Here is a 25,286-nt window from a genome sequence, read left to right as displayed (position 1 = left end):
AAGACTCTGGAGAAACGCCACACTGCACTACAATCAGAGATTTCACATACTGCGATCCAGAAGAAACAAATGTGAATATCTCTGCAATGGAGCGACACAGCGCAAAATGGAAAAGAGCAGCAGAATCGGGGGAGCAGAGGGATTTTTTGACCATGTGACATGTCTTTTTTAATCTTTTCTAAAAACAAAAGCTATTAATCATTCTGCTCAGGTCCCTCTGCTCTATTAGATGCTGTCTGCAGATTTTACATCATTTTTAATGTGAAAGGTTCTCTTTAACCATACATAGGGTGAAAAATATAAAAAGTTTCCAATGATCATAGATTCTCATGTGTTTAGCGTTTTTCCCTTTGCAGCACAATCATTTGTGCTGCATATTTGCATATTTCTTTTTTTTACTAATTCACAATTAAGCTATATTTGTTCACCATGGTACAGATATAATGGACCAGAAGCCTGGTCATTGGTCACTACTTCTGCCCGACTCACTTTTTAGTTGTAGATCCTCGGCCTCTTTACATATAGTCAAAGATTGGAGCAACTAAAGAAGGATCACATGACTTCATGCACAGCTGCACAGGATTCCCCATAAAGCTTAGCAGCTATCACACCACATGATATCACATAGCCAATCAGGAGGGACTATCAGCCTGTGTAAAATCTGAGGCAGGGAATGCATCAGTCATTTTAGGGTAAATCTGGATACATGTGGTCAAATATCACCTAGACTGTGTCCGGCCTCACTTAATACAAGTGTATTGAGTGAGGTCGGATATAAGGTATTCGAAATAGGGCCGGAAGTATGCAAATTCCATAATTGCAGTCACATGACCATCTGCTTCCAGCAATGACTGCAGACTTGTGGCTACCACAAACATGTTTGGCCCTAATTGCTGCATTTTCTAAATCCCATAGTTGTCCCTGGCCTTCACAATCTAACCCCTATATAGGGATCTGGATTTAATAGGGAACCCTGGACATAGATCATGGAGTTAGTGGCTGACAGGGGAGCGAGGTGAAGGCAAGAAGGGTCACCACGCAGGGTCAATGCCAAAATGTCACATCATGGACAAAATCCACGATCTCTGTCCAGGGTTCCCTGTTAAATCCAGATTCCTATATAGGGATTAAATTGTGAAGGCCAGGGAAAGGATGGTCAATAGTCAAGTCAGGGTCGGAAATGGGATAAATCAGGATGACATAACAGGAGCACACAACAGACATACTATATAAATCAGATTGCAGAACTAATGACTGGCAGTGGAAGTCAGAGCTCGGGGGGCTTAACTAGCTGACAGCCCCGCTAAGGCTCTCAGATAGAAGTGATCATAACCAGAGCAAAATGAACCCCGTCACCCCCTGATTAAGCAGCACCAAAAGTCGAAGTTAAAAAAACCAGGATTGTCGCTGTCACACATCGCCAGCAATAAAGGTGTGCTGCTGCCATCCGGCCAAAGCGGAGATAGGAGACACAAATAGGTAATGTTATAATAAACATTACGTATACTGTGTGATAGCACAGCAGTAATAAACATTTACCATCAGTTTACCCAAAGCCATATATATTGAGGTCACATTACTGAGGCTATGTTTGCGATAAAGAACTTGAATGAAGTTGGATACAGTCCTAGGATTCATTAGGGTGTTACATATGTCTTTTCCGGCGAATTGGAAGCTTTGCAGTACTTGCAATTGGCGGCTAATAGAATTCTTTTAAAAAATGGCACATCTGAATTTCAAAAGATTTGCTCATTGCTAGTATCAATATTAACCCCTTCATCATTCTACGTCGCCGGAGAGATAAAATGCATTAACCACTATGCAACTTGAGATTACCATGAATACTATTACATGTCAAAACATTTCACCAAAATCTTAGCACAATATTAATGTTTTTGCATCCTGACATATTGTCTCAGCTACTTATTATTTGCTTAAGTAATTTTTTTTTTATATATTTTATGGAAAATGAGAGCACAAAGGGTTAAAAATGGAGCATAACGTTGAGATGACAAATGTGGATAAATATCGATTTTTTTTGTTTTTAAATCTCTGGTTGATGATATGTCGTATACATCAGACTGACATGTTAACTGTCTGTTAGTGTACAACTAAGATATAGCTGGAGAGAACAGGAGACATTATTGATGGAATCCTGAACTTCACAGAAAGTGTTCTATGCAAATAAAGTGATATTTACTCTTGAAAATTGTCTTAGACTGCACGCAAGACAAGTTTCTTTTCTTCTCTTTGAACTTGTTTTTTTCTGAGCAATGATCATTACCTATTATAGTAGTATTTTAAACATTAGTATTTTCATTACAACTTAAAAGTTATTAAATTCAATTTACAGGTTATTTGGTCATAGCAGAAAAAAAAGTCAGCAAAACAGAGAAGTTGATAGCAGACATCATATTGATTTGTAGGATCCCACGAAATATAAACATACAAAATATAAACATATACTGTACATACATTTAAACTTGACCTTAACCAATCTTTTGGAATTTGATTTTGGCGGCTTCACCAAAATTTGCCAGGAAATTCACTCTACAGTAAATCAATTTTCATTTGCACATGGAAATAGAGAAGCAATGGAATGAAACAGAGAGGGAGGTGACACAGATCAGATGTTACAAAAAAACCTTTTTGACAGTGAGGGTGATCAAAGAGTGGAACAGGCTGCCACGAGAGGTTGTGAGTTCTCCTTCAATAGAAGTCTTCAAACAGAGGCAGGACAGACATCTGTCTGAGATGGTTTAGTGAATCCTGCATTGAGCAGGGGGTTGGACACGATGACACAGGAGGTCCCTTTTCCAACTCTAACATTCTAGGATTCTATGATGGCATCGCAGGAAGGGAGCTGTTCAACCAAGACCAACGAAAGCAATGGGACCAGAAAGCCCTCTTCTGCCTTCTTCCACGTATGATGCTGTGTGGATTCCAGCATACTGCTAAACCCTTCATCTACTCCCAGTAAAAAGACTCTATGAGTGCTTAAGTCTATATTTATTGAGATGATGTGAACAACAGTGGTAGATGATAACGGATGATATAGTGGAGGAGATTGGTAAACACAATTGCGGATGAGATCGGGTAAAAACTATAAAGAAACAGACAGTACAATATATCAGTACTGGCAGATAACACAACAATAATACAAGGTGCTATTACATCAGTATCAGCATTATTACAGAGGTTGAGTAGTACAACACACAATGCAGTGAAGAGAGATATCTAAGCAACTTAAGGCTGCCAGCATTGCACTAACTGAACAGGGAAGCATCTAACTACATGCAGTGAAGAACATTACAAGGAGCTGGAACACATTGCACATATCATGGGGGCTGCATTAAGGCTAGCTAACACAGATACATTGCAAACAAATAACTGTATTAAACCCTGAAAGGAATCCGCTTGACAGAAGCAGTGATTTCGCAGAGAGCAGGACACGTGTACGTAGCTCAGGGATCTGGGGGAAAATGGCTACAACTTGCTAGCCCGGGAAGATGAAAGGGCGGTTCTAAACAGAACAACTATTAAAGGGAAAGGATTCTAAATCCATGAACAGGAAAGAGAAGGGCAACTATGACATCTAATGGCCATAGCTGGAACAGCACTTAAAACATTTCTTGAATGGGCAGAATACGCCCCAAAGGTGAGTATAATAAAAACTCTTTTTCTTATGTTACAGGCCAGATCGAGGGCACATACACAGCATATTAGTATGCTGTATATGAGAGCTGAAAGGTTGTGGCCGTATCTCATCTCGTTCAAACCTGGTGACAGGTTCACTTTAAAGATGCAAAAATTTCTGAAATCATTCTTCTTGATGTGATTTTTTTATATGACAGAAAGGTAGCATTTCAACCTGGTTGTGGAGACTATTTATCTCCATTGCAGCTGTCTCCTGGAATTTTACATGTGGTTTCATAAGACAGAGAAGATGTGATGCGGATGGTTTAGTAAGCTGGGCTGAATCACTGAGATAAAAGATAGCAGTTTGCTATTGATTGCACTTTTCCACTATATCGCTGCTGCGAGTGAACGCATGATTTCTATACTTGGAACATTTTGAAATTCTTTCAGATTCTGATTGGAGAACTGTGTTACTACATAGACTAATAGCAGACTGTAATTGCCAAGATGGATTTGTACATATATTTAAGGCTATGGCCACACTATCAGTATTTAGTCAGGATTTCACACCAGTATTTGTAAGCCAAAACCAGGAGTGGGTCAAACATGCAGAATTGGTGCACTTGTTTCTATTATACCTTGTCCTCTGAATGTTCCTCGCCTGGTTTTGGCTTACTAATGCTGAGAAAAATACTGAACAAATACTGATAGTGTGGCCGCAACTTTACACAGTATATCCATCCAGTCTATAGAAGGAGGGCCAGTCCTGCAATGCATACCCTACCATTGTAATACCACAAGACATCTACCTACACAAGATATATTGAAACGATACAAAGCTGCTAAATACACACTTGCCTGTATTCACCTAAAAGGGGGCTATCCAGGAAAAAAATTTTTTACCATGGGTCTAAAACCTAACATGTACTTATTTACAAACTACCTGCCTGTTGTGCCGGATGCCATCCTCAGCCGGCACAGAGTGGTCACAGACGACTCTAGATGGCGATTCAGTGGCTTCCGCTGACATCACGTCGACAGAGCATCCATTCTCGCCTGTTGACAGAGCGGGACTGATGATGTCATGCTGATTGACAGCCGGCTCCCCGCTGCCTAACTATGAGAAAACGGATTTCAATCAGCATGACAGCGGCAGTCAGTCACTGTCATGTGAACCGAGCAGCCCAGAAAAAGAAGAGCTCCTCTGTAGACGTGGAGCAACTGCATCTCCATCAGGAATGGTTGCTGACTGCTCTGTTTCTGGCGCCAGGTACAACAAGCAGTTAGTGAGAAACTAAATGTCTGTTAGTTTTCAGGCCCATAGTAAAAAAAAAAAAAAGTAGTCCCTGATAGCCTATTTAATCTTCAGTGATGATGGGAGACTTTTCCTCTGTGTTTTGTGGTTGCTCTGATGTTACTTCTGAATAGTTAATGGATTTTATTTACTGATGCTGCTTGACACAAAGGTTAGACTCCCAAAGATAAAACATTAGAGGCCTATTCTGGGTATATTCAATCAATATTTTAAGTAATATTGACCCTCAGTAAGAAATGAGATGGCATTTTGCTAGGATATCTGGGGATGAGACCTTTGGAATCATCACCAATCCAGTGAAGAAAGGGGCCTCCACTACTTCAATGCTACATCCCCTTCATATTTGTTCCTCCTTGTAGAGATGGTCCGAGCCACTCATTGAAGCCTGGATGTATTCAAGTAAACTGGGCCTGAAAAACTCCCACTCGGCATGGGAAAAAGTGAAGGATTAGTGTTTGTCCCAAATTTGTTACCATCTTTTCAGTTAGCCATTAAAAGGTATCAACCACTGAGGAATCTCAATTCTAAATATTTTTTCTATCTACTGGCTAACACGGTACAAAGATTTATATCTTTCCTGTGTCCCAAAGGTCATCAGGAGATGGCTAATGAACAGCATGGTGGCTCAGTGGGTAGCAGAACTGTAGCCTGCAGCACTGGCGTCCTGGTTTCAAAGTTCACCAAGGACAACATCTGGAAGGTGTTTGTATGTGCTCCTCCTGTTTTCATGAGTTTCCCCTCACGCCGCAAAAGCATACTGGGATCTTAGATTGTCCCAGCGATGATGATGTCTGTAAAGCACTGTGGAATATATTGGCTCTAGAAAAACAAGCGTAAAAACTAAAAAAAGCAATATGTCATCACCTACTAAAAGAGCAATCCCCTTTAATACTAGGAAAAAAATTACAATTTTTGCCTTGCTACATCCTGAGACCCAAAGGGCAAATACCTAATAATCATGTAGGGCTCTATGCTTTCTGCTGGCCAGCGGGAACTTACTGCCATAAAATAATTGATGTACAGTAACTAATCTGCCTAATTGTTGTCATCCACCCCTTGTTTACATATGGCTACATAATAATGTAGAAGTGCCATCCAGTGAGGAGGGATAGTAATGGTGTTTTTATTTGTAAACACACATGAAATTATTTTCTTCCAATATTTCAGAGCAATGAAAGCCTCAATAAATATAATTATTTTATTTTACATACAGTATCTATATAGATAGATATAGCGAGTTACATATGTATCTACAGTATGGAGATAGATACAGTATCTCACAAAAGTGAGTACACCCATCACATTTCTGTAAATATTCTATATCTTTTCATGGGACACCACCGAAGATCTGACAATGATACAATGTACAGTTGTCATTCTACAGCTTGTATAACAGTGTAAATTTGGGGTGCCCTCTAAATAACTCAACACACAGCCTACTATCAACAAAAGTGAGTAACCCATAAGTGACAATGGCCAAATTGAGCCCAAAGTGTCAATATTTTGTGTGGCCACCATTATTTTCCAGCACTGCCTTAACTCTCTTGGTTATGGAGTTCACTGGAGCTTCACCGGTGGCCACTGGAATCCTCTTCCACCCTTCCATGACGCCATCATGGAGCTGGTGGATGTCGGAGTCATTGCGCTTCTCCATCTTACTTTTGAGGATGCCCCACAGATGTTCAATAGGGTTTAGGTCTGGAGACTTTTCTTTAGCAAGGCAGTTGTCATCTTGTGGGTGTGTTTGGGGTTGTTATGTTGGAATACTGCCCTGAGGCCCAGTTTCTGACGGCAGGGGATCATGCTCTGCTTCAGTACATCATTGTACATGTTGGCATTAATGGTTCCCTCATTGAACTGTAGCTCCCCACAGCCGGTAGCACTCATGAAGCTGGGATGACAGCCATGCAGATCAATTTGATGTAGTGTATGTCGTATGGTCTGAGCACTGACAGGTGGACTCCACAACCCTATAACCTCTGCAGTAATGCTGGCAGCACTCATATGTGTGACATCGGCGGCCGTGCCCGCCGCCGTCCCATCAGCAGCGGGGCCCGCCGCTGCGTCCTCTTACCCGGCAACGTCCTGCCAGGCTGTTTCCATCTCTCGCGCGCTTCCACCTCTTTCCTCCCGGTCAGCTGCGGTGCCGTGCGTGCGCCTTAGGCTGCAGGCTCGCGCCCTGCGGCTTCCTTAACCCTGCGGTGGGCGTCTCCTGAGGGCAGGGCCAGCCAATCACCTCCTGGCAGGGGATATATCAGGCGTCTCTCATAAGGGAAGGATGCCTGGTTATCGTGTGTCATTTCCTGAGCTAATCTGGCCGCCTATAGCGTGTCTATAGTCCTTCTCCCTGTCCTGTTGTCCCTCCTGTTCCTGCCTCTGGCGTCCCTGCCATAGTGTTCTATAACCTTCCTTCCTGCCTGTTATCCGTTCTGCCTTGCCTCTGGTTCCCCAGTCTGTGTCTCCTCTGATCTCCGTCTCGATATTTCCACGTCTTCGGGGTTTCCCGCAGCGGATGCTCTCGCCTTAGAATTTTCGCAAGTCTGGAAGGAGACCAGGGAGGCTCTCGTGAACTCCAGTGCCGGGATAAAAAAGCATGTGGACAAAAGACGTAGGGACCTTCCACCATACCATCCTGGTGACAAAGTCTGGCTTTCAACCAAGCATATCCGCCTGTAAGTCCCTTCTTACAAGTTGAGTTCCTGGTGCATTGGGCCCTTTGAAGCACTTGAACGCATCAACGATGTGGCATATAAATTGAGGTTGCCGGCTTCACTCTGGGTCCCTAACGCCTTCCATGTCTTGCTCCTTAAACCTGTGATTCTTAATCGATTTTGCCCGGCTCCAATTCCTTCCCCTCAGCCAATTGGGGCCAATAACGTCTTTGAAGTAAAAGATATTCTGGCCATGAAGAGAGTTAGAGGAAGAACCGTCTTCCTTATCGATTGGAGGGGATTTGGTCCCGAGGAGAGGTCAATGTTAACGCCCCACGTATTCTGAAAAAGTTTTTTGCCAATCTCAGAAGGGGGAGATGTAATGAGGGGGGGTACTGTGACATCGGCGGCCGTGCCCGCTGCGGTCCCATCAGCAGCGGCGCCCGCCGCTGCGTCCTCTTACTCGGCCACATCCTGCCGCGCTGTTCCCATCTCTCACGCGCTCCCACCTCCTTCCTCCCGGTCAGCTGCGGTGCCTCGCATGCACCTTAAGCCGCGGACGCGCACCCTGCGGCTTCCTTAACCCTGTGGTGGGCGTCTCCTGAGGGCAGAGCCAGCCAATCACCTCCTGACAGGGGATATATCAGGCGTCTTCCATAAGGGGAGGACGCCTGGTTATCGTGTGTCATTTCCTGCGCTAATCTGGCCGCCTATAGCGTGTCTATAGTCCTTCTCCCTGTCCTGTTGTCCCTCCTGTTCCTGCCTCTGATGTCCCTGCCATAGTGTTCTATAACCTGCCTTCCTGCCTGTTATCCATTCTGCCTTGCCTCTGGTTCCCCAGTCTGTGTCTCCTCTGATCTCAGTCCCGTGTCCGCCTCCCCGTGTCTGTCCCGATCTCTGCCCTGGTTCTCCTGCCTGCTGGCTGTCTCATTTGGTCCCTGGTGCTAATCCGCCCCGTGCCTCCCTCCGCACTTATTGCACAGAGTCCTGTGCCCTAGTCCTGTTACCACTTCTCGGTACCTGCTGTCTGTTTCCTCTACACCGGTCCCCGTCCGGTACTTCTTGCTCCTGTACCGTGGGCCCTGTCTGGTATCCTGGTCCAGCCTGTAGCTTACACCGGTCCTTCGAGCCGCCCCTCTTGGTTCCAGCTGTCGTGGTGTCTGACTCCTTAACGGTCCCTGTATAGTGGTCGGTTCCACCTGGCGCGCTCACCCTCGGGGGCCTCAGTTCTGCGACCCAGAGGGTCCACTCTCGGACGCTGCCAATCCCTAAAGCGTCACAGTATGTCTATTTTGAAAAGACAACCTCTGGATATGACGCTGATCACGTCCACTCAACTTCTTTGGTCGACCATGGTGAGACCTGCTCTGAGTGGAACCTGTCTTGTTACACCGCTGTATGGTCTTGGTCACCGTGCTGCAGCTCAGTGTCAGGGTGTTGGTAAATTTTTATAGCCTTGGCCTTCTTTATGTAGAGCAACAATTCTTTTTTTTCAGATCCTCAGAGAGTTATTTGCCCTGAGGACTCATGGTGAACTTCCAGTGACCAGTATGAGAGAGTGTGAAAGCGAAGACACCAAATATACCGCACCTGCTCTCCATTCACACCTGAGACCTTGTAACACTAATGAGTCACATGACACCCAGGAGGAAAAATGGCTAATTAGGCACAATTTGGCCATTTTCACTTAGGGGTGTACTCACTTATGTTGCCAGTGCAGCGGTTTAGACATTGATGTCTGTGTGTTGAGTTATTTAGGCTAGTTTCACACTAGCGTATTTTACATGCAGCGCACAGCACCGCTAAGCCCTGCCCCCTGCCCGCCCCATCCGGTCATTTCCTCCTACTATCGCACACGGCTGCATGCGATCTGTGCACCCTATCTTTAGCATAGGGTACGCAGACCGTGCGCTGGCCATGCGCTAGTAGGATTTTTGCGTGCGCTGCGCACTTTTGAAGGTGTGCCGGTGTACGCCGAACGCACCATGTTGCATTTTGGCGCACTCGGCGCACCTTCAAAAGTGCGCAGCGCACGCAAAAATCCTACTAGCGCACGGCCAGCACACGGTCTGAGCACCCTATGCTAAAGATAGGGTGCGCAGATCGCATGCAGCTGTGTGCGATAGTAGGAAGAGATGACCGGACAGGGCGGGCAGGGGGCGGGGCTTAGCGGCGCCGTGCGCTGCATGTAAAATACGCTAGTGTGAAACTAGCCTAAGGGGGCACCAAAATCACACTGTTATACAAGCTGCACACTGACTACTTTACATTGTACCAAAGCGTCAGATCTGCAGTATTGTCCTATAAAAAAATAAAATATTTACAAAAATGTGAGGGGTGCACTCACTTTTGTGAGATACTGTAGATAGATAGGTGATAGATAGACAGATCGATAGATAGATTATACTGTAGATAATGGATAGATACGAGATAGATATGAGATAGATAATAGATATACAGTTAGGTCCATATATATTTGGACAGAGACAACATTTTTCTAATTTTGGTTCTAGACATTACCACAATGAATTTTAAACAAAACAATTCAGATGCAGTTGAAGTTCAGACTTTCAGCTTTCATTTGAGGGTATCCACATTAAAATTGGATGAAGGGTTTAGGAGTTTCAGCTCCTTAACATGTGCCACCCTCTTTTTAAAGGGACCAAAAGAAATTGGACAATTGACTCCAAGGCTATTTCATGGACAGGTGTGGGCAATCCCTTCGTTATGTCATTCTCAATTAAGCAGATAAAAGGCCTGGAGTTGATTTGAGGTGTGGTGCTTGCATTTGGAAGGTTTTGCTGTGAATGAAACATGCGTCAAAGGAGCTCTCCATGCAGGTGAAACAAGCCATCCTTAAGCTGCAAAAACAGCAAAAACCCATCCGAGAAATTGCTACAACATTAGGAGTGGCAAAATCTACAGTTTGGTACATCCTGAGAAAGAAAGCACTGGTGAACTCATCAATGCAAAAAGACCTGGGCGCCATGGAAGACAACAGTGGTGGATGATCGCAGAATAGTCTCCATGGTGAAGAGAAACCCCTTCACAACAGCCAACCAAGTGACCAACACTCTCCAGGAGGTAGGCGTATCAATATCCAAATCTACCATAAAGAGAAGACTGCATGAAAGTAAATACAGAGGGTTCACTGCATGGTGCAAGCCACTCATAAGCATCAAGAATAAAAAGGCTAGACCGGACTTTGCTAAAAAACATCTAAAAAAGCCAGCACAGTTCCGGAAGGAAGAACATTCTTTGGACAGATGAAACCAAGATCAACCTCTACCAGAATGATGGAAAGAGAAAAGTATGGCGAAGGCGTGGTACAGCTCATGATCCAAAGCATACCACATCATCTGTAAAACACGGCGGAGGCAGTGTGATGGCTTGGGCATACATGGCTGCCAGTGGCACTGGGTCACTAGTGTTTATTGATAATGTGACACAGGACAGAAGCAGCCGAATGACTTCTGAGGTATTCAGAGCCATACTATGTGCTCAGATCCAGCCAAATGCAGCCAAACTGATTGGTCGTCGTTTCATACTACAGATGGACAATGACCCAAAACATAAAGCCAAAGCAACCCAGGAGTTTATTAAAGCAAAGAAGTGGAATATTCTTGGTTGGCCAAGTCACCTGAACTCAACCCAATTGAGCATGCATTTCACTTGTTAAAGACTAAACTTCAGACAGAAAGGCCCACAAACAAACAGCAACTGAAAACCACCGCAGTGAAGGCCTGGCAGAGCATCAAAAAGAAGGAAAAAAACAGCGTCTGATGTCCATGAGTTCAAGACTTCAGGCAGTCATTGCCAGCAAAGGGTTTTCAACCAAGTACTAGAAATGAACATTTTATTTACAATTATTTAATCTGTCCAATTACTTTTGGTCCCTTTAAAAACAGGGTGGCACATGTTATGGAGCTGAAAATCCTAAACTCTTCATCCAATTTTAATGTGGATACCCTCAAATGAAAGCTGAAAGTCTGAACTTCAACTGCATCTGAATAGTTTTGTTTAAAAATCATTGCGGTAATGTCTAGAACCAAAATTAGAAAAATGTTGTTTCTGTCCAAATATATATGGACCTAACTGTATATAAGATTGTGAATAGATACCATATATACTCGTGTATTGGCCGAGTTTTTCAGCAAATTTTTTTGTGCTGAAAACGCCCACCTCGGCTTATATACGACTCATTGTCCCAGAAAGCCAGCGGGGGGAGAGCGGGAGAGCAGCGGGTCACAGAGGCAGGAGCCTGCAGCTGTGGCTACAGCCTGTGCTGCTTCTAAAGAGAAATGAATATTCATTTTTCTTATAGCGCGCACAGTGACAGCTGCAGCCGCCGGCTTCCAGGGTGCCCTGCATCTCACTGGTCCCGGTGCCCTCGCAGCATCTCGTTGGTGCCGGCTGCCTGCAGCTCTTCCTGTGCAAATCGATCACGTGATCATTTAAGGTAATGAATATGCACGCGTCTCCACTCCCATAGGTGTGGAGCGAATATTCATTACCTTAATGAGCGGTGCCACATGTTCGCTCAGCACAGGAAGAGCTGCAGGAAGCCAGCACCAACAAGATGCTGCGAGGGCGTGCTGGAGGGTGAGTAGGACGTTTTTTGTTTTTTTTTGTAATAGGAAGGATGCATACTAGGACAGCTACGGGGGGAGCCATGCATACCAGGACAGGACGGGGGAGCCATATATACCAGGACAGCGACGGGGGAAGCCACATATAGCAGGACAGGACGGGGAAAGCCACGCATACCAGGACAGTGGCGGGGGGAGCCATACATGCCAGGACAGCGACGGGGGAAGCCACGCATAGCAGGACAGGATGAGGAAAGCGACGCATACCAGGACAGTGGCAGGGGGAGCCATGCATACCAGGACAGGAAGGGGGGAGCCATGCATACCAGGACAGGATGGGGGCAGCCATGCATACCAGGACAGGAAGGGGGAAGCCATGCATACCAGGACAGGGATGAGGGGACAATGCATACCTGGCTTATACTCGAATCATTAAGCTTACCCAGTTTTCCCTGGCAAAATTAGGTGCCTCGGCTTATACTTGGGTTGGCTTATACTCGAGTATATATGGTACTGTAGATAGATTAAAGACTATAGATAGCTAGATAATAGATAAATAGAGATATAGATAGATAGATGATACATAGATAGATAGATGGATGGATAGATAGATAGATAGATAACATGGTCAGATAGATAATAGATAGACAGCTAGATAGATAACAGATAGATAGATAGATAGGCACACTGAACTGTAGCATTGTGTGATCTCCATGAATTCATATGTGTAAGAATAATTAATGATATTCCATTACATGAGCACATGACAACCGCCGATATTCAATGTTATCTGTTGTCATTCCATCCTGGCGATATACAATATTCTTCTGTTTAGTTCGGATCTTGGTTTTGAAATCTCATTACTTTTTTTCTGTCTTTTTACTTCCTTAGCCATTGGAAGGACTCTTATTCCTCGATACTTTAGCACAGTGTTTGAAGGGGGTGTCACTGATCTCTATTACATTCTCAAGCACTCCAAAGAATCATACCACAACTCATCCATCACCGTGGACTGTGATCAATGTACCATGGTCACTCAGCATGGGAAACCCATGTTCACCAAGGTAATAACAAAGCTGATTTCTTTCCCCATCTTTAAGAATGATTGATTTTCCTGCTCTCGTAGTAATATATCGTTGCCTCCCCGACCAGATGCACAACTTTCATTTTTCAGCAGAGCAACAAACTGTTTAATTTATAAATATTTGCTTTCCATTAAATAACCATGGGAGGACGGCCATCACTCACTGCGGCCCTGGCGCTCAACAACGGATCTGGCAAAAGAAAATCAGTGTTACCCATAGCAACCAATCAATTTTTTTTTCTCTCCAGGATATGGATAGAAATGAAAAAAGTTATTCAAGTGGTTGCTATGGGCAACAAGAAGAATTTTTCTTAGAACAGATACCATGAAGAAGTTTTATTAAGACCAGTGGAAAGAAAAAAGCGAAAGTACTGTTTGGAACAGTGTCCCCAAATCTATTGCACTAGTTCTCATAAATCTTTTTTTAGAGGGACTGTCTGGGGAGTAAGTGTATTTTTTTTCATAAAAACAATTCAGATTGTTTGAAAAAGAAAAATGGCACAATACTTATTGGAAAAATCCTTTGTCAAACCCATTCTAATCATTCCTACTCTCGCGATGAGATCCATCTAGTCACAGGGACCCGTGACCGCTGCAGACAATTACTGGTCCCAGCAGCAATCTTATGCAGCCAGTGATTGGCAGCAGAGGTCACCTGTCCCTGTGACTGGGTGCGATCACTGCAGCAGGAAGCGGATGTGTGTGGGGAGCGGGAGCGGAGCAGAATCGGTGAGGTGGATAACGAAAATTAAAAGCTACTAATCCAACAGAGACATTGAGACATGGAAGACATGGAAGTAGGCAAGGAGATGGAACAGACAGAGATAAAGGGTAGGACCAAGGGAAGCAGAACTGGAGAGTCACTGTGGCATGAGCTAGTACAGCATCAGCGGCAGCAGGTAGGTAAATACAGTAATAAAGTGAATAGTGTGCATCAACAATCAAGCCTGCCATAAAAAAAGTCATGTCTGCTTACCCATAATAGGTCTATACTGCTGTCACCCTTCTTACAACCCCTTAATGGGTAAGCAGACATGACTTTTTTTATGCCAGGCTTGATTGTTGATGCACACTATTCACTTTATTACTGTATTTACCTACCTGCTGCTGCTGATGCTGTACTGGCTCATGCCACAGTGAGGCCGAGATCACACTACCGTGTGTTATGAGAGAAACTTGCACGAGTCTCTCGCATCAACACCCGGAGCTGCCGCCGGCACTCAGGACCGAAGCTGCGGCTGCATGTATTTCTATGCAGCCGCAGCTCCGGTCCTCAGTGCCACGGCAGCGCCAGGTGTTGAGACTCATGTGAGTTTTTCGCATCACACACGGTAGTGTGATCCCGGCCTTACTCTGCAGTTCTGATTCCCTTGGTCCTACCCTTTATCGCAGTCTGTTCCCCCTCCTTGCCTACAGTCATGGCCAAAAGTTTAGAGAATGACACAAATATTATATTTTCACATGATCTGCTGCCCTCTGGTTTTTATGTGTGTTTGTCAGATGTTTTTATCACATACAGAAATATAATTGCAATCATATTATGAGTAGCAAAAGGTTATATTGACAGTTAGAATGAGTTAATGCAGCAAGTCAATATTTGCAGTGTTGACCCTTCTTCTTCAGGACCTCAGCAATTCTCCCTGGCATGCTCTCAATAAACTTCTGGATCAAATCCTGACTGATAGCAGTCCATTCTTGCAAAATCAATGCTTTTATTTTGTCTGAATTTGAAGGTTTTTGTTTGTCCACCCGTCTCTTGATGATTGACCACAAGTTCTCAATGGGATTAAGATCTGGGGAGTTTCCAGGCCATGGTCCCAAAATCTCTATGTTTTGTTCCCTGAGCTATTTAGTTATCACCTTTGGTTTATGGCAAGGTGCTCCATCATGTTGAAAAAGGCATTGTTGATCGCCAAACTGCTCTTGGACGGTTGGGAGAAGTTGCTCTTGGAGGACATTCTGGTACCATTCTTTATTCATGGCTGTGTTTTTAGGCAAGACTGAGAGAGAGCCCATTCCCTTGGCTGAGAAGCAACCCCACACATGAATGGTTTCAGGATGCTTGACAGTTAGCATGAGACAAGACTGGTGGTAGCGCTCACCTGGTCTTCTCCGAATAAGCCGTTTTCCAGATGTCCCAAACAATCAAAAAGGGGATTCATCAGAGAAAATGACTTTACCCCAGTCCTCAGCAGTCCACTCCCTGTACCTCTTGCAGAATATCAGTCTGTCCATGATGTTTTTTCTGGAGAGAAGTGGCTTCTTTGCTGCCCTCCTTGAGACCAGGCCTTGCTCCAAGAGTCTCCGCCTCACAGTGCGTGCAGATGCACTCACACCTGCCTGCTGCCATTCCTGAGCAAGCTCTGCACTGCTGGTAGCCCGATCCCGCAGCTGAAACACTTTTAAGAGACGGTCCTGGCGCTTGCTGGTCTTTCTTGGGTGCCCTGGAGCCTTTTTGGCAACAAGGGAACCTCTCTCCTTGAAGTTCTTGATGATGCGATAGATTGTTGACTGAGGTGCAATCTTTCTAGCTGCGATACTCTTCCCTGTTAGGCCATTTTTGTGCAGTGCAATGATGACTGCACGTGTTTCTTTAGAGATAACCATGGTTAACAGAAGAGAAACAATGATGCCAAGCACCAGCCTCCTTTTAAAGTGTCCAGTGGTGTCATTCTTACTTAATCATGACAGATTGATCTCCAGCCCTGTCCTCATCAACACCCACACCTGTGTTAATGGAGCAATCACTGAAAGGATGTTAGCTGTTCCTTTTAAGGCAGGGCTGCAATGATGTTGAAATGTGTTTTGGGGGATAAAGTTCATTTTCTAGGCAAATATTGACTTTGCAAGTAATTGCTGTTAAGCTGATCACTCTTTATAACATTCTGGAGTATATGCAAATTGCCATTAGAAAAAATGAAGCAGTAGACTTTGTAAAAATTAATATTTGTGTCATTCTCTAAACTTTTGGCCATGACTGTACTTCCATGTTTCTTTCACGTTTCCATTATATTTTGGAATGTGTTTTTTATTTTAACATGTCTGTCATTTTTGTACTAATAAAATTTGCCTAGTATTTAATCCTCAGTGGTTCATGGCTTACTCCACTTTTCTAGTCTTGCACTCTGCTGGATCTGTAGGATGTAGCATAGGAAACAAAAAATGTCAAAAACTGCTCATGGGCACATAGCCTTAATGACATTGCCTGGAGATCCACTTTAAACCCTTAGCGACCAATGATGGACAATACAGGTGCATCTCACAAAATTAGAATATCATCAAAAAGTTAATTTATTTCAGTTCATCAATACAAAAAGTTAAACTCGTATATTATATAGAGTCATTACACACAGAGTGATCTATTTCACGTGTTTATTTCTGTTAATGTTGATGATTATGGCTTACAGCCAATGAAAATCCAAATGTCATATTGTTCCAGAAAAAAAGCCACCATACAGCTCCATCAGCAGAAAAATAAAAAAGTTTTTTTTGTGTAAAAGCGCCAAAACATTAAAAGCTTTATAAATGTGGTATCGTTGTAATCGTACTGACCCGAAGAATAAAGTTGCCTTGTCAATTTTAGCACACGCAAAATGGCATTTAAAAAAAATCCCTGAATTGATGGTTTTTGTTCATTATGCCTCCAAAAAATTGGAATAGAAAGCAATCAAAAAATGTCAAAAATGTTACCAATAAACACGACAATTATCCTGCAAAATGGAAGCCCTCACATGACTCTGTCAGCAGAAATATGGAAAAAATTATAGCTCTCTGTATGTCATCAGCGTGGCATGTACCGACACCTGGGAACAAGTGGTACAGTTCACGCTGTTTCTTGGCACAGGCCATCTGCTGAAGACAACTCTCTGAGATCAGTGCGATCAGGAGACAATGATCGGAGCTGTGCTCAGCAGCAGCTGTGTCCCTCCTGTGTAAAATAAATAATTATAAAACGGCATGGGCTCTTGCACAATTTTAATAACCAACAGAGGGAAAGCCAATGGCTGGGGGCTGATGTTAACAATGTGGGACAAGGAACAATACCCCATAAGGTTCCCAAGCTATTAATAACAGCCCACAGCTGTTTGATTGGCCGTACATGGTGAATTTATGAGGGAGCCAAGAAAAAAATTATGTAGGGTTCCCCTATAAATTCAAACCAGCAAAGGTGTCAGGACTTAAACCCAGCAGCTCTTGTGCACCAGGCGGCAGCTCTTCCCTCTGAGCGATTCAACTTGCTGGACAGTCCCTTGCTAACCCCCCAGATACTAGGACCTGTTTTTGATTGTCTCCACCCTGAGTTCCTGATTGGCTCTACCCTGAGTTCCTGATTAGCTCCACCCTAATTGAACACACTACTTGAACCTGGCATTGCACTAACTTCCTTGCGAGATTATTGAGCTACCAGCCTTTAGTCTAGCTTCCTTTCACCTGCGCCTTCATTCTAAGGTTATACTGCTGCTTCTATGTACCGATCCCTGGCTTTTCCTGACTATGCTATCTGCTAATCCTTTAACTTCATTACTTCTCCTGTCTACCGACTCCTTGGCTATTTCTTACTATGCTACCTGCCGGTGCTGCCCCTAGTGGTTGCAGTACCAGTACTCCAACCCAGGTCAGTCCATAATAAAAGGCAAAACAGACAGCTGTGGGTTGATATTGATACCCTGGAAAGCGATCAGAGATATTTCCCACCTCCCCAGGCTACCGACATTAGCCTTCAGCTGGCCCAGAAATGGTGTATCCATAAAGTGGGCCAAATTTGGTGCTTAGCCTCACTCTTCCCACTTGCCCTGTGGCAGTGGCAAGTGAGGTGATAGTGTTAGTGTTGATTTTACCTTTGTATTGTCAGGTGACATCACACCAAGGGGTTAGTAATGGAGAGGCTAGACACCCTAATTACTATTCCCATAGTATGTATTGAAGGAAACACACAGCAAGAAAAAAGTCCTTTATTTGAAATACAACAAAACACCCTGTTTTACACATTTATTAAAAAATAAAAAACACAGTCATACTCAACTTATGCCTATTCCGTTGAAGTCCTTGTCCCATATAAATAACAGAAAATGATAAGCAATGTAAATACTCACCTGATGTCTACTCCACCAATGCCCATGTCCCCTGTAAAAAAAAATAAATAAACAACCATATCCCTCACCTGTCTGAAGTGCATATAAGCGATAGTGTCCCACACCATAATCCATGTCTGTGATATGTGGTTCACAACCTGGACAGTGGCATGATGTGACAGTTCAGGCTGTAAACACTGGGAGAATGAGGTGCTGCAAGAACAACTACAATGATAAGCGGTGACATCATAGATGTCAACACCGATGATTGATGCTGCATGCCCACACTTCACTGTGAGAGGCCTGATGAACTGACCTCATCGGGCTGCTCACACTGAAGTGTGGGAATACTGCTGCAATGACTGGTGGTGACTTCTATGACATCACCGCTCGTCACTGTAGCTACACGTGAAGCACCTCATTCTCCCATGGTTTACAGCCTGGATGGTTGTATCATGCCACCATCCAGGTTGTAAACCACATATCACAGACCTGGATAATGGCATGGGACACTATCGCTTATTGTTAGGCGTCGGGTTCCTGTCGCTGCACAGCAGGAATCCCGAGCCTTGCATTCGGCAGTCTCCCATTCCTCTCCAGCCGCAGAGGAAGCTGCTCAGCAGACTCGTCGATTCCAGTGCTCTGCTCAGACCAGCTCTGTGGGTTTGGTTGCTGCTGCTGCTGCCACCTCTGGTCCAGCTATAGCAACGCATGCTGGTCAGCAGCGAGCTGCTCCAGGGACTAAGTCCTCCTTTCGTTCCACTGAGCATGCCCGTGGGACGATCTCTCATTGGAGATCGGAGGTCACATGCTCAGGTCCTTCTCCAGGTCGGATTGGACCATCAGGAAAGTCAGGAAGGTCCCGGAAGGAAGCTGCTATAAAAGGTTGGCATGGCTGCTCATCCATGCGCTAATATAGAGAAAGATTTAGACCATGTTGAGGGAGTGTTGTATGCATGTATGAATGTCTCTGGTGAATGACTCATTGGAAACCCCTACTCTTGGTACGCATGTATTGGGTAACCTAGCCTTCTAGCGCCCAGGCTGAGGTCCAGGTAGAGGCAGAGTCAGAGACTGGCATCAGCATCCACCGGTGGCTTTGTCTGTACGCCACGGTGCACATAGTCTGCACTCCTCTGTGGTCAGCATTCATTAGAGGCGTCCGCAGGTGCGACGTCGCACGCTCAGTAGGTCTAGAGGGACTCAGACCTCGTGTCCTTGGAGATGAGTTCTGTGACCACATACTGAGTGCTCTCTTGCCGAGTGTTGTGTTTAACAGGCTCTTTGCCCCGGTGTATAACATCTGGCACCTTGCCCCCGGTGTATAACATCTGGCACCTTGCCCCCGGTGTATAACATCCGGCTCCTCGCCCCCAGTGTATAACATCTGGCTCCTCGCCCCTGGTGTATAACATCTGGCTCCTTGCCCCCGGTGTACAACATCCGGCACCTCGCCCCCCGGTGTATAACATCCAGCAATTCGCCATCTAACTACTTACTCCAATTTGTATAACATCTGGCCCCTCACCCCCGGTGTCTAACTTCCAAACCCTCGCCCACCCGGTGTATAACTTCCAACCCCTGGTCCATGGTGTAAAGTATCCACCCCTCGCCACCAGTGTATAACACTTAGATGTTGTCAGCATCAGCATGTATAACATCCAGCAATTCACCCCTGATGTATAACATCCAGCTCCTCGTCTATGGTATATAACATCCAGCAATTCGCCCCCGATGTATAACATCCAGCTCCTCGTCTATGGTATATAACATCCAGCAATTCGCCCCCGATGTATAACATCCAGCCCCTCGCCCCAGTATATAACATCCAGCTCCTCGCCCCCGGTATATAACATCCAGCAATTCGCCCACGATGTATAACATCCAACAATTCGGCCCCGTTGTATAACATCCAGCAATTCACCCCCAATGTATAACATCCAACTTCTCGCTCCCGCTGTATAACATTCGGCTATTTGCCCCCGGTGTATAACATCCAGCTCCTCGCCCCCGGTGTGTAACATCCAGCAATTCGCCATACAACTCCTCGCCCCAATGTTTAACATCTTGCCCCTCGCCCCGGTGTATAACTTCCAACCCCTTGCCCCCTGGTGTATAACTTCTAACCCCTCGCCCATGGTGTAAAGCATCCGCCCCTCCCCTCCAGTGTATAACACCTAGATGTTGTCAGCATCAGCATGTATAACATCCAGCAATTCGCCCCCGATGTATAACATCAAGCTCCTCGCCCTGGTATATAACATCCAGCTCCTCGCCCCCCATGTATAACATCAGGCTTTTCGCCCCCAGTGTATAACATCCAGCTCTTCGCCCCAATGTATAACATCCGGCTCCTCGCCCCTGGTATATAACATCCAGCTCCTTGCCCCCAGTGTATAACATCCGGCTCCTCGCCCCCGGTGCATAACATCTGACTATTTGCCCCGGTGTATAACATCCAGCTCTTCGCCCCAGTGTATAACATCTGGCTCCTCGCCCACGGTGTGTAGCATCCAGCTCCTTGCCCCCAGTGTATAACATCCGGCTCCTCACCACCAGTGTATAACATCTGACTATTTGCCCCCAGTGTGTATCATCCAGCTCCTCGACCCCAGTGTATAACATCCGGCTCCTCGCCCCCGGTGTATAACATCCGGCTCCTCGCCCACAGTGTATAACATCCAGCTCCTTGCCCCCGGTGTATAACCACAGGCTCCTCGCCCCCGGTGTGTAACATCCAGCAATTCGCCATCCAACTGCTTGCCCCCAATGTATAACATCTGGCCCCTTGCCCGCGGTGTATAACTTCCAACCCCTTGTCCCCCGGTGTATAACTTCCAACCCCTCACCCATGGTGTGAAGTATCCGCCCCTCTCCTCCAGTGTATAACACCTAGATGTTTTCAGCATCAGCATCATACTGTGTGTCAGGTCATGCGTATCCGTAGCCGAACAGATGCCTTACATCAGCGAGAACAATTTCGAGTGGGTTGTGTCCATACATGTCTAAAACTGTCCAATCACTGATGTCAGTCGAATTAGGGACACAAGGGAAAATGGTAACACCCAATTGTCAATTTATCAATAAATATTCAGGATAACCAACACAGGAACAGTATAATGAGGAAAGTTGCTCCAGAATTGTTACCTTATGGGAAATGCAAATATTTTGTAAAACAGACATGTCAGGAGATGTGACAGATCCTCTATAATCCTTTGTGCTGTGAGGCTCTGAGGGGATGGGCTCATAGATGCCTGGTATATTGTAACTTCTTCTAGGGGCCCAGTTTTTGCACTTTGTCTTAAAGTCGAAATGTCACCAGGTCATAAGTGTCCATTTCTTTGCCTTCTTTTATTCTCGCTGCTCCCTGGGTATTCCATTTTTTTGTTTATTTTCTTGTATTAACCCCTTCACGACCAATGACGCCACATAGGCGTCATGAAACCTGGTTCAAATCTGACCAGTGACGCCTATGTGGCGTCATGACTTCAAAGCCCCCCTGCGGGTCGGGTGACCGGGGTCACTGAAAGGTCACCCGACCCGCAGATACAGGGGGCTTTGTAATTCACCACAGGGGGCGTGGCTTCGCCCCCACGTGGCTACGATCGCTCTGATTGGCTGTTAAAAGTGAAACAGCCAATCAGAGCGATAGTAATATTTCATCAATGAAAATTGATGAAATATTACAATCCAGCCATGTCCGACGCTGCTGTAGCATCGGACATGGCTGGAGACACCAATTCCACCCCCCCCCACCGGCAATCGCCCCCCCGCAACTGAATGACAGCGGCGATCTGCCGCCGCTGTCATCATCTGCCCCCCTCCCATTCCCTCTGCTCCCCGCCAGCCTCCGATCCCCCCCTCACCCCCCCCGGTACCTCCGGTGTCCCCCCGTCCCTCCCGGTGTCCCTCGGGTCCGGATGATGGGCGCCGCCATCTTTGAAAATGGCGGGCGCATGCGCAGTGCGCCCGCCCGAATCTGCCGACTGCAGATTCCATTCTTTCATTTTGATCACTCTCACAGTGATCAAAATGAAAGAAAAAGTAAATAAGCCCCCCGATTATCACCCCCATAGGTAGGCAGAACTAATAAAATAAAGATAATATTTTTATTTATTTTTTTCCATTAGGGTTAGGGTTAGGGTTATGAAAAGAGGGTTAGGGTTAGGGTTAGGGTTGAAAAGAGGGTTAGGGTTAGGGTTGAAAAGAGGGTTAGGGTTAGGGTTAGGGTTGAAAAGAGGGTTAGGGTTAGGGTTGAAAAGAGGGTTAGGGTTGAAAAGAGGGTTAGGGTTAGGGTTGGAAAGAGGGTTAGGGTTGGAAAGAGGGTTAGGGTTGGAAAGAGGGTTAGGGTTGGAAAGGGTTAGGGTTGGAATTAGGCTTAGGGTTGGAATTAGGGTTAGGGTTGGAATTAGGGTTAGGGTTGGAATTAGGGTTAGGCTTGTGGTTAGGGTTATGGTTAGGGCTGGGATTAGGGTTCGGGGTCTGTTGGGGTTAGGGTTATGGTTAGGGTTGGAATTTGGGTTAGGGATGTGTTGGGGTTAGGGCTGTGGTTAGGGGTGTGTTGGGGTTAGGGCTGGAGTTAGAATTGAGGGGTTTCCACTGTTTAGGCACATCAGGGGGTCACCAAACGCGACATGGTGCAACCATTGATTCAAGCCAATTTTGCGTTCAAAAAGTTAAACGGTGCTTCCTCCCTTCCAAGCCCCGACGTGTGCCCAAACAGTGGTTTACCCCAACATATGGGGTATCAGCGTACTCAGGAAAAATTGCACAACAACTTTGGAGGTCTAATTTCTCCTGGTACCCTTGGGAAAATAAAAAATTGGGGGCTAAAAAAATATTTTTGTGTAAAAAATTTTTTTTTTAATTTTCACGTCTCTGCGTTATAAACTTCTGTGAAGCACTTGGGGGTCCAAAGTGCTCACCAGGCATCTAGATAAGTTACTTGGGAGGTCTAGTTTCCAAAATGGGGTCACTTGTGGGGGGTTTCTATTGTTTAGGCACATCAGGGGCTCTGCAAACGTAATGACGACCGCAGACCATTCCATCAAAGTCTGCATTTCAAAACGCCACTACTTCCATTCCGAGCCCTTACGTGTGCCCAAACAATAGTTCCCCCCCATATATGGGGCACCAGCGTACTCAGGACAAACTGTACAACAACTTTTGGGGTCCAATTTATCCTGCTACCCTTGTGAAAAAAAAAATTGCTGGCTAAAAATCATTTTTTGGGGGGAAAAAAAAATATTTTTTATTTTCACGTCTCTGCGTTATAAACTTCTGTGAAGCACTTGGGGGTCCAAAGTGCTCACCAGGCATCTAGATAAGTTACTTGGGAGGTCTAGTTTCCAAAATGGGGTCACTTGTGGGGGGTTTCTATTGTTTAGGCACATCAGGGGCTCTGCAAACGTAATGACGACCGCAGACCATTCCATCAAAGTCTGCATTTCAAAACGCCACTACTTCCATTCCGAGCCCTTACGTGTGCCCAAACAATAGTTCCCCCCCATATATGGGGCACCAGCGTACTCAGGACAAACTGTACAACAACTTTTGGGGTCCAATTTATCCTGCTACCCTTGTGAAAAAAAAAATTGCTGGCTAAAAATCATTTTTTTTGGGGAAAAAAAAATATTTTTTATTTTCACGTCTCTGCGTTATAAACTTCTGTGAAGCACTTGGGGGTTCAAGGTGCTTACCACACATCTAGATAAGTTCCTTAGGGGGTCTAGTTTCCAAAATGGGGTCACTTGTGGGGGGGTTCCACAGTTTAGGTACATCAGGGGTTCTGCAAATGTAACATGATGCCCGCAGACCATTCCATCAAAGTCAGCATTTCATAATGTCACTACTTCCCTTCCGAGCCCCGACGTGTACCCAAACAGTGGTCATCCCCCACATATGGGGTATCAGCGTACTCAGGACAAACTGGACAACAACTTTTGGGGTCCAATTTATCCTGCTACCCTTGTGAAAAAAAAAATTGCTAGCTAAAAATCATTTTTTTTGAGGAAAAAAAAATATTTTTTTATTTTCACTGCTCTGCGTTATAAACTTCTGTGAAGCACTTGGGGGTTCAAGGTGCTCACCACACATCTAGATAAGTTCCTTAGGGGGTCTAGTTTCCAAAATGGGGTCACTTGTGGGGGGTTCCACAGTTTAGGTACATCAGGGGTTCTGCAAATGTAACATGATGCCCGCAGACCATTCCATCAAAGTCAGCATTTCATAATGTCACTACTTCCCTTCCGAGCCCCGACGTGTACCCAAACAGTGGTCCCCACCCACATATGAGGTATCAGCGTACTCAGGACAAACTGGACAACAACTTTTGGGGCCAATTTATCCTGCTACCCTTGTGAAAAAAAAAATTGCTGGCTAAAAATCATTTTTTTTTTGTGGAAAAAAAAATATTTTTTATTTTCACGGCTCTGCGTTATAAACTTCTGTGAAGCACTTGGGGGTTCAAGGTGCTCACCACACATCTAGATAAGTTCCTTGGGGGGTCTAGTCTCCAAAATGGGGTCACTTGTGGGGGGGTTCCACAGTTTAGGTACATCAGGGGCTCTGCAAATGTAACATGACACCCGCAGACCATTCCATCAAAGTCAGCATTTCAAAATGTCACTACTTCCCTTCCGAGCCCCGACGTGTGCCCAAACAGTGGTTCCCCCCCACATGTGGGGTACCAGCGTACTCAGGACAAACTGGACAACAAATTTTGGGGTCTAATTTATCCTGGTACCCTTGTGAAAATAAAAAATTGCGCACTAAAAAATAATTTTTTGAGGGAAAAAAAATTTTTTTTATTTTCACGGCTCTGCGTCATAAACTTTTGTGAAGCACTTGAGGGTTCAAGGTGCTCACTACACATCTAGATAAGTTCCTTAGGGGGTCTAGTTTCCAAAATGGGGTCATTTGTGGGGGAGCTCCAAT

General features: G+C 45.2%; 1 protein-coding gene across 3 annotated transcripts in view; it reads left to right on the top strand.

Annotated features, from left to right (window-relative positions):
• The window catches only part of LDB2 (LIM domain binding 2), a 511,700-nt gene that overhangs the window by 342,290 nt on the left and 144,124 nt on the right, over positions 1-25,286 (top strand). For all 3 annotated transcript variants that reach the window (XM_073574629.1, XM_073574628.1, XM_073574627.1), the window contains exon 3: positions 13,086-13,258. In XM_073574629.1, coding sequence (XP_073430730.1) covers positions 13,086-13,258 — 173 coding nt within the window. The remainder of the gene's footprint in view (positions 1-13,085; positions 13,259-25,286) is intronic.

Source organism: Dendrobates tinctorius, unplaced genomic scaffold (genome assembly GCF_039654945.1).
Source record: "Dendrobates tinctorius isolate UK_male_01 unplaced genomic scaffold, ASM3965494v1 ptg000039l, whole genome shotgun sequence".
In the NCBI taxonomy this organism is placed as follows: domain Eukaryota; kingdom Metazoa; phylum Chordata; class Amphibia; order Anura; family Dendrobatidae; genus Dendrobates; species Dendrobates tinctorius.
The sequence above is the reverse complement of the archived record's forward strand: the minus strand, read 5'-3'. Positions and strand labels throughout refer to the sequence as shown.